Source organism: Carcharodon carcharias, chromosome 17 (assembly GCF_017639515.1).
Source record: "Carcharodon carcharias isolate sCarCar2 chromosome 17, sCarCar2.pri, whole genome shotgun sequence".
NCBI lineage: Eukaryota > Metazoa > Chordata > Chondrichthyes > Lamniformes > Lamnidae > Carcharodon > Carcharodon carcharias.
This window is the reverse complement of record NC_054483.1, coordinates 97,314,944-97,329,381: the sequence shown is the minus strand read 5'-3', so window position 1 is coordinate 97,329,381 and position 14,438 is coordinate 97,314,944. Positions and strand designations below refer to the sequence as shown.

Sequence of the window (14,438 nt, the reverse complement as noted above, 5' to 3'; positions counted from 1 at the left end):
GGTAAAGTTGAAATGACACTGGAGATTCTCACTGAACAAGAGGCTGAGCAGAAACCTGCTGGCAAAGCAAGAGATGAACCCAACATGAACCCAAAACTGGAGCCTCCAAAGTAACTTTTTTTTTCTCCTTGAATTGTTTTCATAAATTTGTGCCTTGCATTTTGGAAGAACAAGAGTCTAGAAGTGTTTGACATTTTAAATCAGAGGACTCCATTTGTTTTGAACATTGAATACAGGCTACTTAAAGCGCATGGATGGATTTTACCCATTCTTACAAAGCATAGATTTTTTTATCTCCTCTTATTTCATGCGGTCAGGATTTATATTCAAGTGTCCTATCGATTCCACATTTAGATGAGTGCATTTGAGAGTCATGTTCTTGATTCAACTGCTCAGAAAGAGACCACAGTTCAGCAGTTAGTTTTATTTTTTAAAATGTGGTCACATGGAGTTTAGACTGGAGGAGGTATTTACCTTTGTAACATGCCAAAAGGAAAAGATATCAATCAGTAACCTTGCAAGTGAATTGGTGTATTAATTGACTGTTCCTGTTTCTGCCAACATTCTCCTTTCTAAAAGTGTGGACTCCTGTCAATGTGCAGTACCCCAGCTGCTGACTTCCCTCCGGGATTATCTTGTATGAGAACATCGATAATGGGTGAGGGGGGAAGCTTGCAATCATGCCTGATCCTTTTAACACCAGTAGCAGTCAGTCATAGTATTCAGATGAGGAGAAGCAAGATGGCTGCAGAATGAGCTCCTGATAATCGACTGGGCTGAGCAGGGAACAGGCATAAGCCTGTGCATACCGGTTTCAGTGCCCATTGGTTAGGTAGGTGGAAATCTGCCTGGATTCCCACTCCTCCAGCTGGACCTTTCCAGTAGAGGGAGTGAGCAGTTGATTTGTTTGGTGCTGGTTGAGGAAGGAATGGTTAACATAGTGCCATGGAATCTTTAACATCCAGGCAGATGGAGTCTCAGTTTAACATCTCATCTTACAGATGGCTCACACAATAATGTAACTATCAAGAATCAGCCGAGATTGTGTGCTGAAGTTTGGAGTGGGGTTTAAATATTCAATTGTCAATTGAACCAGCTTGATGCTTTAACTATGTTGGTCAATTGTCCTGACTTGATGTATACCGTAAGTTAAATTGGGTACTATATTTTTCCCTCCCACCTCTCCATACAAGCCATAGTCTTAGAGGTCTACAGCACACAAAAAGGCCCTTTGGCCCATCAAGTCTGCGCTGGTCAAACAAGTACCTAACTATTCTAATCCCATTTTCCAGCACTAGGCCCATAGCCTTGTATGCCATGGCATCTTAAGTGCACATCCAAATACTTAAATGTTATGAGGGTTTCTGCCTCTACCACCCTTTAGGCAGTGAGTTCCAGATTCCCACCACCCTCTGGGTGAAAAAAATTCTTCCTCACATCCCCTCTAAACCTCCTGCCCCTTACCTTAAATCTATGCCCCCTGATTATTGATCCCTCCACCAAGGGGAAAAGTTCCTTCCTGCCTACCCTATCTGTGCCCCTCAATTTTATACACCTCAATCATGTCCCCCCTCAATCTCCTCTGCTTCAGGGAAAATAACCCCAGTTTATCCAATCTCTCCTCATAATTAAAACTCTCCAGCCCAGGCAACATCCTGGTAAATCTCCTCTGCACTCTCTCTAGTGCAATCACACCCTTCCTACAATGAAGATTCCAGAACTGCATGCAATACTCGAGCTGTGGCCTAACCAGCATTTTATACAGCTCCAGCATAACCTCCCTGCTCTTATATCCTATGCTTCGGCTTATAAAGGCAAGTATCCCGTATGCCTTCTTAACCACCTTTTATCTACCTATCCTACAAACTTAAGGTGGACATGTATACCAGGTCCCTCTGATCCTCGGTACTTCCCAGGGTCCTAATCATTCATCATGTATTCCTGTGCCTTGTTTGTCCTGCCCAAGTGCATCACCTCACACTTATCTGGATTAAATTCCATTTGCCACTGATCAGCCCATCTGACCAGCCCATCTATATCCTCCTGTAATCTAAGGCTATTCTCCTCACTATTTACCACCCCACAAATTTTCGTGTCATCCGTGAACTTACTGATCAACCCTCCTACATTCAAGTCTAAATCGTTTATATATACCACAAACAGCAAGGGACCCAACACTGATCCCTGTGGAACCTCACTGGACACAGACATCCAGTCACAAAAATACCCCTTGACCATCACCCTCTGCTTCCTACCACTCAACCAATTTTGGATCCAATTTGCCAAATTGCCTTGGATCCCATGCTCAATAAGGAGGGCAATACAAAGCCATTAATGTGTCTCCAGCAGCGGAGGCATCATCTTTGCATTCTGAAAATGGTGATTCCCTTGGAGTGTGGTTCAACTGACAGTGGTTCTGTGGTACTCCAACTCCAGTGGTCATTCTTGGTGTGCTGTTCAATCATGGCACTTTGCTGCACCCCAACTCATGGGCCGCTGAAGTCAATTCTAGTGCTGTCATTCCTGCCTGGTTAACTGGTGATTCTGAACGTATCAGGGTCAAAACCCAGACTCCTCATAACAGCTCAGTCGCGTACCACATTATGCATTTATCAACTAAGCCATTGGTTAGATAAGGAACTTGCTTCCCATGGTTTTTAAAAGGGATAATAAACATGCCCGTGGTTTGCTTGAGTAATGGTTTCTCAACCCTATAAATGGATGCTTAATGTAAACTGTGTACACTTTATCCATTAGAAAGGGAAGTTAACTGGATTTAATTCTTTACAATCAGCCGTCCAGAAACATCTTTCCTGTGGTTCACCAGTCCTTGCAAGACGATGAAATACATCATCTGGCGCCGGTTCAAATGGATCTTTCTTGGGATCATAATACTGCTGTTTGTAGTTCTGTTCCTTGGGATCTTCTTTTATTCATTGCCGGTAAGTACATAGTGTGGGTTTTAATAATGCTGCCATCAAAGTAAGTGTGGAAGTAAACTGTGTTTTCAGGAAATAAAATAAGCTGACGTATTAATGTTTTATTTTCTTCAGCACATCACTGATATGTAACATGGGTCTTTGCTTTTTCTTGTAAAGAATCTCATGGTGAATGTTTTTCAAATGCAGCATAGGTCTGAGATAAAATGGATTGTGAGATCCATATGCAGCTATTAACTGAATTTGAAGGCACCAAGTAAAATTCTCAAAGGAGCTTCTCTTGGTGGCTCTGACTGTGTATTTACAGAATTGTGTCCAACTTGAAAGGCAGAAGGCAACTTTTAATGTTAGCTGCAGACTAGGAGATTAGCTTTAGTTATGTTTTGACAACAAAGAAAAATGCAAAGTCTGGTGACTTAATCACCTATGTTGCATTGATTTAATCAAAAGCTTTCATTTGTATTATTTTAATTTAATTGCTATTAATCTTATTTAATTGCACTCCCTCACTTAGTATGGACAATAGTTATTCTGATTTGCAGACTTGAGGGGCTGAATGGCCTACTCCACCCCTATGTTCCTATGATTTGCTGACATAAGCTCGCAACCTGTTAACCTTAAAAATGCCTCAATTCATTTATTTTCTTCAAGTGATTGAGTTTTTTTTGTCAATTTTGGTGCATATTCAAAAATAATACTGAAATTCAGTAACCAAGCCTGATTTTTGTCGTAACGTAATACAATTGTACTTTTATCCTCTCCCTCGTTGTTTGTTGCTGCCCTGTTTTTCTGCTGTCCTTTAATCAGGAGTGTGGGTTTCACAGCCCCCACTGATGTGCTGTATTGACTAACAAATAATCTACTTTGTGAGACAGGATATGTCTCCTTGATCTATTTTATAATCCAGCCATTAAAACAGAAACCTGCTTGTGCAGGTTTCTGAGTTGCAATGCTACTTGAGACTGCAATTCAAGTTTGGGACATCAGAATGGGAATTCAAGGCTTTACTGCAATTGTTAAATTATCTTAAAAAGGAAGGGGTGAAGTTTTTGGCAATTTTTTTTTTAAAAAAGAACGGAGATAAATTTATGCAGAACAAACTTTAATGTACACATTTTTTGTTTGTGTATTTTCTTAGCTGGGATAAGTTGAGATGTATTTAACTGATTGTAATTTGGAGACTCTTTTAGATATAACCTATTCATGGGCCATCGGCTTTACAAGAGTTAATGTCTGTGGCTAAGTTCCCCATTATCTTAGCATTTTCAATTAAATACACCAAATTGCCAATGGCATGTGGTATAAAGTATTGCTACAATAATGTTGGACGAGCCGCAATTACATTGATTTACTTTGGACTATGTTCAGTTCATTGGGTAGAAAAAAAGAGATTGTAGTTTAAGAATTTCACTGGTGTAATAAATTCTGTATATTGCTACCATGTTAGAGCAACAAGGCTGTTAATTTAAAATTAAATAAAACCCTTCTGTCTTCCACATTGATGGAAGACAAAAGATTATGGGAAAGTTCTTTTTAAGGTGATAGGAGGAAAAGTTCAGCAGCATCCATCATGGCCTCCAGGCCTGCTGGGATAGGAGGGAGGGACATAAAGGTGTCAACACCAGAGTTGGTTTAGTAGTAAATCACAGTTAGTGGAGCTAGCACAGGAATGGCAAACCAAGGCAGCTGTTAGTTGTGCAGTGTTGGATCTCTCAATGTTGTGTTAAGACTAGTCCCCTTCTCATGACCTTACTTTCCAATGCTGTTTTTACACCATCATCATCTCCCTCCTTAGCCTTGTGACCTTAACATGGCTGATTTTCTTTTTAAGTGGCTGATAAAGCTGAGAATTTTAAGGACCACAGAGTCTGGAGGCTTTAACTGTTCTATTATCAACGAGGCTGGATTTTTCAACAGCTGTTTGGTGATGCTGTTTTCTTTTATATGTCCGTGCCGGCACACCCTTAGCTATTTTTTTTCACCTACATTTAATTAACATTAAGGCATTTTCAGTGATTCTTAGCCAGAAGCACCATGAAGCTGTTGTTGTATCTGATGTGTTACAAACTTTATGCATAAGTAGAAAACTGAAGTAACTTTCTGCTTTTGACTTATGAGGGAAAGGTTTGACTGTTTAAAATCTGAAGTTTGATCCTGTGTGCTAATATAACTGTTTTAAATCAGTTTGAGCCAACTTGTATATACTTCAATTTTTATCTACAATGCTATGTGCAGCAGATTAAAACGTAAGTAATTCTAGGATTTTAACTTCCCTGGATATAAAATTTTTGACTTTTTTTTGCTAAATTGCAAGTCAACAGTTGGAAAGAAACCAATTAGAGATCAAGATCTTTAGATGAAAAGTCACAGCCAGTGACTTCCCATGGCTGTGGGAGCGCACATTCATTTCTCCTGATGTTGGCCATATGAAGCTGGCATGAAATGGGCAGGTGCTTCAGTTCTTAATAGATATGGGGAAATTGGAGTGAGGATTTTCTTGCATCCTCTTTTATGCACTTCAGCAATTGTGGAGGCTACAAAGTGGATCTACTTACCTGGGTTCAAGTTAGGCAGTATGTTAATTCAGGAGAAAATAAGGGGATTCATACTCTTAAAGCATTACATTATTAATTTCATAACTACAATTTGTGCAACCTTGTAGACTATTGCACATCTATTTGAATACAGTGAGCAAGCAACTTGACCTGATTTAAGAAATTCTGTAGTTTGTCGAAACCAACCTTGTATTTCAGTGGGGCTGGAATACAGACCACTTTCAGCTCATCTTCCTTACATGGAATCAGAGTTGCTGCTTTATGTCTCATACTCTAAATTCAGGGTCTGCTCATACCAATATCAGTTCTGATAATAGGACAAGAGGTCATGGTGTTTTCATGGTGAAAGATTTTGGTGGCTCTTTAGCAAGTCACAGCTCAAGACTTCCCCAGCAAAAACTTGGCTTTCTCATAAGCTGATAAAATGACAAGATTTTGTTGTTCGTTAACCAGCCTTTCATATTCGGGTACTACATTGTCCTCGCTCTTGATTTTAAATGCCAAATTTTCTTTCTGAAAATCTGATAAGTTTCATGGTGCCATTCGGTTTTTATGCAGTAATGGTGTTTACTGGTAAACTGGGATTTGCATCCTGGCTTCTCCTAGTCTGTGTGCTCGACTCCTCAGCCCTTCACAGAAGGGGGAGGCATTTCCACATCACTCAAGAACACCACCTGGTGGGTAACTGGGAAATAGCACCACCAACAGCTTGGTCCCTCATAGCTGGGAGATGAAGAAAAATGACTGAAAATTAAGTAGACTTGTGTTTTTATTTTCTCGCCAATTTTCTCTTTCCCTTCCTCTCTTAAAGTCTGAAAGCAGAGCAAATCTTGTACCAAGATCCCTTTATCAAGTACAGACCCAAACTGAGGAGCAATTACGGCTAAAGGATGGCCAATTCCAGTGTGTTCCTGGGCACTGGACAATGTAAACATTAGACAACCCAGGCTATATCGTGGATGAACGTAGTGACATGTGTCTTCCCTATAAACCATGAAGTATGAATGAAAGAATAGACAGGGTACGAGGAGAGAAGCTTGTTCAGAGTGTAACCTGGAAAAATAAATCCTCTTGTCATAGTGTGGTTATAGGGTGTCTGAGCATAGTGCAGTAACAAAGTGATGAGCAAAAATTTTCAGAAAAAAGGAACTACACCTTTATTTAAAAAAAATCCTTCAATATGTGTCATTCACAAAACAGGCTATTTCTCAGAATATTCCAAATTGGGCAGATCAGAGGGCAAGTCCACCTGGTACTTGAGTTGGAAGATGGGGATGAGCTGCAAAACGTACAATGACAAGTCTTGCTGGGGTCCAGAGGGACTTTTAACAGCTGTAAAGTGGCTCAACCTCCTCATAGCCTGCAATTCTAATTTAAAGCAGTATGTCCTAGTGGCTGTTGACTCCTCCATGCTCCAAACATCACAGTTGAGATTCTGGGTATAAGAAGTGCATTCAAGTGGCATAGTTAACAGAAAAATGTTCATTGTTCTGCTCAAACGATTGCTTCCTATGAGTCTGAGGACAGTCTGTAGAATAGTTTATCAGATCTAGATTTACATCATCCATCCATTCTTCACAACTGAGAAAAGCTTACTATGCTCGTAGACATGAGCAGAATTGTGGAATTAGTCCAGCTGTAGCAGCTAAACTAACCAGAAAGCGCTCAAAGGCTGCTGCACTGAAACATTTCATCAGTAATTTCAGGCAATAAAAGAAGAAAACAAACCTTAGGGATTTCTTATTTTTAAAAAAGCCATTTAAATATGAATTTTACTGTAGAGGTAATAGTTCAGACAGAATCACCCCACACCTAGATCTGTGCCACCTATGGAATCCAGAAAATGGTGGACCATCTCGTAGCAGAGAACGGGCAGACAATTGAATTTATGGGATGTGGGCATTGCTGGTTAGGCCAACATTTATTGCCTGTCCATGATTGCCCTTGAGAAGGTGGTGGTGAGCTGCCTTGAACTGCTGCAGTCCACATGGTGTATGTATATTCACAGTGCTATTATGGACTGAGTTCCAGGATTTTGACCCAGGGACAGTGAAGGACCTCTGACTAGCTCTAAAGACAATTAGATTGATATGAGGCTTCTGTATAAGTTTTAAATGAATGCGATGAGAACCTTACTCCAGTGCTAAAGTCATGAAGTTGTGTAACCCAAAAAGTAAACCAGCTTTTTGTGGAGGGGGAGTCATTGGATTATAGCAGCTTCAACTTGATGCTCAGTTTCCGAAATAAAGCTTCATATCTTCCATCTTACTGTTTAAAGATGCCACACACCACCACCCCCACCCCGTGTGTATTCTTGGGAGCCTTTGAACTGATAAAACAACCTAGACAGAACACTAATTATAAAAAGTGACTGCTGAAAATCCCAAATTTTAAAGATAGTTGACCCAATAAAGGTGGCACCATACAGGCGCAATCTGTATCCAAAATACCAGAGCCCCAACAAAATGAGAAGGTTCATAAGCCAGTAGAAACTAGTCAAAGTCATCCGACTTACAGTTGTGCTTCCCAGACTGTGTTGCTGGATACTGTTCAGAAACCAAGCAGGAAAGAAAGACTGGAGGCCAAATTGCACAATAATTACATTAAAAAAAAATCATTCATGGGATGAGTGTTGCTGGATAGGCCAGCATTTATTGCCCATCCCTAATTGCCCTTGAGCAGTGGGGGTCAGCTGCCTACAACTGAGTGGCTTGCTAGGCCATTTCAGAAGACAATTGAGTCAACCATGTTGTTGTGGTTCTGAAGTCTCTCATACTCCAGACACAGTAGGATGCCTTCTCCTGAAGGATATTAGTGAACTAATTAGGTTTATGCAACAATAATGTAATTTCATGCTCATTATTAATGAGCCTTTCATTTTATTCCAAATTTGTGAATTAAGTTTAAGTACATTTAGCAGCTGTGCTTGGATTTGAACTCGTCTCTGGATTACTAGTCTAATAAAATCCAACGCTTGAATCTTTCAGATATTAGAGGAAGGATGTACACTTAGTGTTAGGAGCTCAATAGTTAACATAGAATGAAGAAGAGTGACCAAATGCCACTATTAGAGAGGGAGACACAATCCAATTGGTGATCACTGAAGACTGAGAATAAAGAGATCCACTGAATAAGGTTTTGCCAAAACCTCATGGTCTGCAGCAACTTTTGAGAAAACTGTTGATTTGGTCAAAACACTTTGTAGTATTAAGGGAGAGGCCCAAGCTGGTATTTGTCACTTGCCACATCAGCATTACTGTATGAATGTGTTACACTGATCCATCTTGTTGAATGAATATAGACCAATGAGTCTACTCAGACCGCTAACTCAAAATTGAGGAGATTGAGTAACATTGAAGAAAGTTTGGTTTATTGGAGGCATGTTCATAGGGCTCTTTGATCTCTTTCAGAATAAAGATAGATGTATCTTGGCAAACATTGGGAATTGAGACTGAGTTAGTGGTTTAGTGCCAGAGGATCCATTTCTGTGGAAGCACCAGGTGTCGGGGGTCCTATCAACCTAAAAAGAAAGAGCTATTGTATGGTACAACTTCTCCAAGATGAATAGTTCTCATCCTCTTCTTGGATAGCCATTGTTTCATCCTCCTTGGGCTCCCTCCATCTTTCTTGACCTCAGTGTGCTTAGGAAAGATTAGACAGGTGACTCTAGATTGCCTCAGCAGCAATTCTGGCTTACTGTAGGTCAGAATAAAACTGACAAAAGTCACGATTGTTTGCTTCAATATGGGATGACAATTTCTCAAGCTTCACCACAGGAATTACATAACTGCTTTCTTCCACAAGGCATAAGTTGGAATGCACCCCAGTTTATCATCATGCTTATGGTATCACTAGAAAAAGGGTGTCTATTTCTCTGTGCCTTTGGAAACTTCTGGTGCCTCTGACAAAGTAAGGAGTGAGGCATCAGTTTAATGTATGCACAGATCAAGTATTGCTCAGTGTACTCTTCTCATGGAGAGCCTGTTTCAGTGCGTTAAGTTTGCAGCAATGAACCAAGGGAATGGTCTCTGTAAATGAAGCTATGTTGATCTTCCACTTCAAATTGAGCAGGCTTGCTGCAGCTCCTCGAAGTCTGATAATGAGTAAAAGCACAACATCCCTAGGAAGACATGATTAGCAGATCAAGGAGTTGGTGTACAATGAGTTTTGTCTAAAGAAATTGAGCCCCCATCTCCAGCAAATCCTGGGGAATTTTACTTAACAAATTCTATATTGGATCCTTCCAACCCCTCTGACAATCCAAGGGTCGACACATTATTTGCCAGGTTGTGCGGTCAAGTCTTGCATATTGCTAGGCAAAATGCATTCTTCATCTTGAATCTTTTGGTGCAAGAGTGTGGGCTCAATTGTGCCTGTTTATGCTTCATGGACTTTCGGCATAGTCTCCAGTTCAATTCCGTTAAGTTCCTTCCATCCTGACTGATTTGATCTCTGAAAGAACTCTCTGCTGCTCGGATGGTTTGAGGACCAATAATAGGCTAGGGAATTTCTTCAGCTCCTGAACGTAGTAAAACTCCCATTTCCAAAATCGACACAGCAGGCCTTTGAAGCAAAGAACTTTAGGAAACGGATTATGAACATACAAACAAGTTGCAGGAGTAGGCTATTCAGCTCCTCAAGCCTTCTCCGCCATTTAACAAGACCATGGCTGATCCGATGGTAACCTGAAATCTGCATCCCACCTACCTTCGATAACCTATCATCTTCCTTACCAAGAATCTATCCACCTCTGCCTTAAAAATATTCAAATACTCTGCTTCCACCACCTTTTCAGGACAAGAGTTCCAAAGACTCACGACCCCCTGAGTGAAAAAAACTTTGCCTCATCTCTGTTTTAAATGGGCGACTCCTTATTTTTAAACAGTGACCTCTAGTTCTAGATTCTCCCACAAGAGGAAACATCCTCTCCACAACCACCCTGTCAAGACTCCTCAGGATCTTTTTGTTTCAATCAAGTCAACTCCTACTCTTCTGAACTCCAGCGGATAGAAGCCTAGTCTGTCCACCCTTTCCTCATAAGACAGCCCACACATTCCAGGTATTAGTCTGGTAAACCTTCTCTGAACTGCTTCCAACACATTTACATCCTTCCTTAAATAAGGTGACCAACACTGTACACAGTACTCCAAATGTGGTCTCATTAATGCCCCGTACAACTGAAGCATAACCTCCCTACTTTTATATTCAATTCCCCTCGCAATAAATGACATTCCTAATTATTTGCTGTACTTGCATGCTAGCCTTTTGTGATTCATGCATGAGGACACCCAGATCCCTCTGCATCTGAGCTCTGCAATATCTCACTATTTAGATAATATGCTTCTCTTTTATTCTTCCTGCCAAAATTGACAATTCACATTTTCTCACATTATACTCCATTTGCCAGACCTTTGCCCACTCGTTTAACCTATCTATATCTGTTTGTAGCCTCCTTATGTCCTCTTCACAACTTACTTTCCTACCAATCTTTGTGTCATCAGCAAATCCGTTGCCATGGCCACTGAGTGCGCTCTGTACATGTGCCAACCCCGAACTTGTGCAGAGCGATCAGTCCAAATCACTTTGGAAAGTTACTTGTGGATCTGCTTCCACCAGTCATTCAGACAATGTGTTCCAGATCATCAGAACTCACTGAGTAAAATAATCTCACCTCATCTCCATCCTGGATTCTTTGCCAATTATTTTAAAGCTGTGTTCTGTGGTTACCAACCATCCTGCTGATGAAAACAATTTCTCCCTTTGTAGGAAAACTCCTCAAAAATCTCTGCACCTCTATAAAATCACCCTTTAACCTTGTCTGCTCTAAAGAGAACAATCCCAGCTTCTCCAGTCTCTCCACAAAACTGAAAATTCTCATCACTGATACTTTTCTGGGAAATTTTTCCCACACTCTCTCCAAGGCCTTGACATCTTTCCTAAAGTGTGGTGCTCAGAATTGAACACAATATTTTAGTTGAGGATTGTCAGTGATTTGTAAAGATTCAGGATAACTGCCTTGCTTTTGTACTCCATGTCTCCATTAATAAACCCATTAGCTTTTTATAAACAATTTGATCATCCAATTATTTTTCAATTTTAACATGTATCATCTTGAGGATAATTTAAATTGATTAAATGTTGCAAAAAGACATTTTTAAATAATGTGAACTGTACAGGATACTGGGCTCTTCATTATGCATTGCAAGGCCTTGCTTCTTTTTTTAAAAAAAGCTTAAATTAATAATGTTATAAAATCCAACCATTAACAGCAACTTGTGCAGCATAACTTCAAGCTGAAAATATAGAACTAATTTCTTTCCACTCTCCATTTTCTTTATCATTAGTTTCTCCTGGGCCAGATACCTCGAAGCTTTGGGATGGTGAGATGGCGCTTGCTCTAAGGACTGACAATAATGTCCTTGGCCAGCTGCCAGGAATCGCTGGAGATAATCCTCATCAAAACTCCCAAAAACAAAAGTGTACTTTTTTTTTCTCAGCCTATCGAGAAATGCTCAGCACTTGGCACTGCAGTGTGATTGAGGTCAAAGTCAGTAGAATGGAAAATCAATCCTGTATTGCAAGACTTCCAGTGAAATTGATTTAATTGAAACCCAAGTTCCTCCTCATTAAACCCATCTTTGAAGCATTTGGAAATCTAGCCCCCTATTAGGAACATTTTTTTTAAATGCATATTGGTATATAGAGGTCCTTAAGTTGATGTATTTAGATTTGTTTTTGACCCCATGTCCCAATTTTCTCCTTTCTGTTCCCCAAGGAACTGACCCACGTCAGCATAGTTACCTGGGTGTCTGCAGCTCTCGGATATTTTGGGTTGCTTTTCAGTTGTGAAGTAGGTGCTGTTTTGGAGGCTATTCAAACTAAGCAGTATTGAACCTTAACCAATTTTAACACCAACATGCTTTCCAGGTCGCCAGATTATTTTCACCTTTTCCTTGCCCTGAAGCAATGGTGACTTGCATTTATTAGCATGGTCAGACATCCTGTAGTGTTTTGCAGGAACGTTATTAAACAAAATGTGACATCCAAGTTGTAAAAATATTTAAATGGGTGACTGAAAGCTTGGTGAGATGTAGATTTTGAGAAGCATCTTAAAGGAGGAGAATGAAGGTTCCCAGGGTCACGGAGGCCAATTGAAGCATTCCCACTGCCCCATTCCCCAAGTTGAGATTAGTCACTGGAGTACAGTCTGGGGTGATGAGTCGAAGATCATTGTGCTCTGTGTAACTCAGTAATTCAGTGAATAAAGAAACTTGCTGTGGCATTTGAAACATTTGTTTTTCACCAAATGCTTGTTTCAGTGAGGTAGAAAATAATTTTGGTTTCTTTGAGGTATTTGGAAGAGTAGGTCTTGACTCAATAATGAAGAAATAATAGACATTCACACCTTTAAATCACATGCTTGATTGACATCCAAACTCTGTTCCTTGGGCAAGTTCGACTAATTCTTAGACTGACCACTAGATAGAGCTCTGTGCAGGACCAGAATGTTTGGGTCTGAGGGAAAAGAATACAGAATAGAATAATCTGGCCTTAGAATTAGTAGAATCAATTTGAGAGATAGGGGGAAGAGTGGCGAGGGAGTTATCCTAAGAGGAAAAATCTCAACTTTCGATTTATTTAGTTAGCTTTGTTTACTTGATGTATTTCATTGCATTTTCTCAATTCATTCCTTTTCCTTACCTCTTTTTGCTGCTCATCCTTTCACTCCTCAAAACCAATTAATACATGTGATGCAGAGAAACTGATGCAGAGATGCAAAAGACCAGGCTGAATTATTTGCAACTATCTTAAGCCAGAAGGGCCAAGTGGATGATCCATCTCAGCCTCCTCCTGAGATCTCCAGCATCACAGGTGCCTGTCTTCAGCCAATTCAATTCACCTGATATCAATAAATGGCTGAAGGCACTGGATACTGCAAAAGTTATGGGCCCAGACAATACTCCAGCAACAATACTGAAGCCTTGTACCTCAGAACTAGCCATGCTCCTAGCTAAGCTGTTCCAGTACAGCTACAACATTGGCACCTACAAGACAAAGTGGAATTGCCTAGGTACGACCTATCCATAAAAACCAAGACAAATCCAACCCAGCCAATTACTGCCTCATCAGTCTACACTCAATCCTCAGTAAAGTATGGAAGGGATTGTCAACAGTGCTATCAAGCGACACTTGCTTAGCAATAACCTGCTCACTGAAGCTCAGTTTGGGTTCTGCCATGGCACTCAACTCCTGACCTTATTACAACTGTGGTTCAAACATGGACAGAAGAACTGAGCTTCAGAGGTGAGGTGAGAATGACTGCCTTTGACGTCCAAGGCCGCATTTGACCAAGTGTGGCATCAAGGAGCCCTAGCAAAACTGGAGTCAATGGGAATCAGTGGGAAAACTCTCCACTGGTTGGAGTCATACCTAGCACAAAGGAAGATGGTTGTGTGTTGGAGGTCAATCATCTGCATTCCAGGGCATCACTGCAGGAGTTCCTCAGGGCAGTGTCCTAGGCTCAACCATCTTCAGCTGCTTCATCAATGATCTTCCTTCCATCATAAGGTCAGAAGTGGGGCTGTTCGCTGCCAAATGTTCCACACCATACATGACTCCTTGGCTACTAAAGCTGTCCATGCTCATATGCAGCAAGACCTGGACAACATTCAGGCTTGGGCTGATAAGGGGCAAATAACAACATTTGTGACACAAGTGTCAAGCAGTGACCATCTCCCCATTTCATTCAGTAGCATTACCATCACTGAAACCGCTGCTATCAACATCCTGGGGGTTACCATTGACCAGAAACTGAACTGGACTAGCCATGTAAATACTGTGGCTACAAGAGCAGATCAGAGGCTGTGAATTCTTGCCTCCTGACTTTCAAAAGCCCTTACCATCTACAAAGCATAGGTCAGAAGTGTGATGGAATACTTTCCAC

The 14,438-nt window shown here is 40.7% G+C and overlaps 1 protein-coding gene across 5 annotated transcripts in view; it reads left to right on the top strand.

The window, feature by feature from the left end:
• Positions 1-14,438, top strand: part of myofl (myoferlin like) — a 232,813-nt gene that overhangs the window by 216,152 nt on the left and 2,223 nt on the right. For all 5 annotated transcript variants that reach the window (XM_041209164.1, XM_041209167.1, XM_041209166.1 and 2 more), the window contains 2 exons: positions 1-110; positions 2,795-2,942. In XM_041209164.1, coding sequence (XP_041065098.1) covers positions 1-110; positions 2,795-2,942 — 258 coding nt within the window. The remainder of the gene's footprint in view (positions 111-2,794; positions 2,943-14,438) is intronic.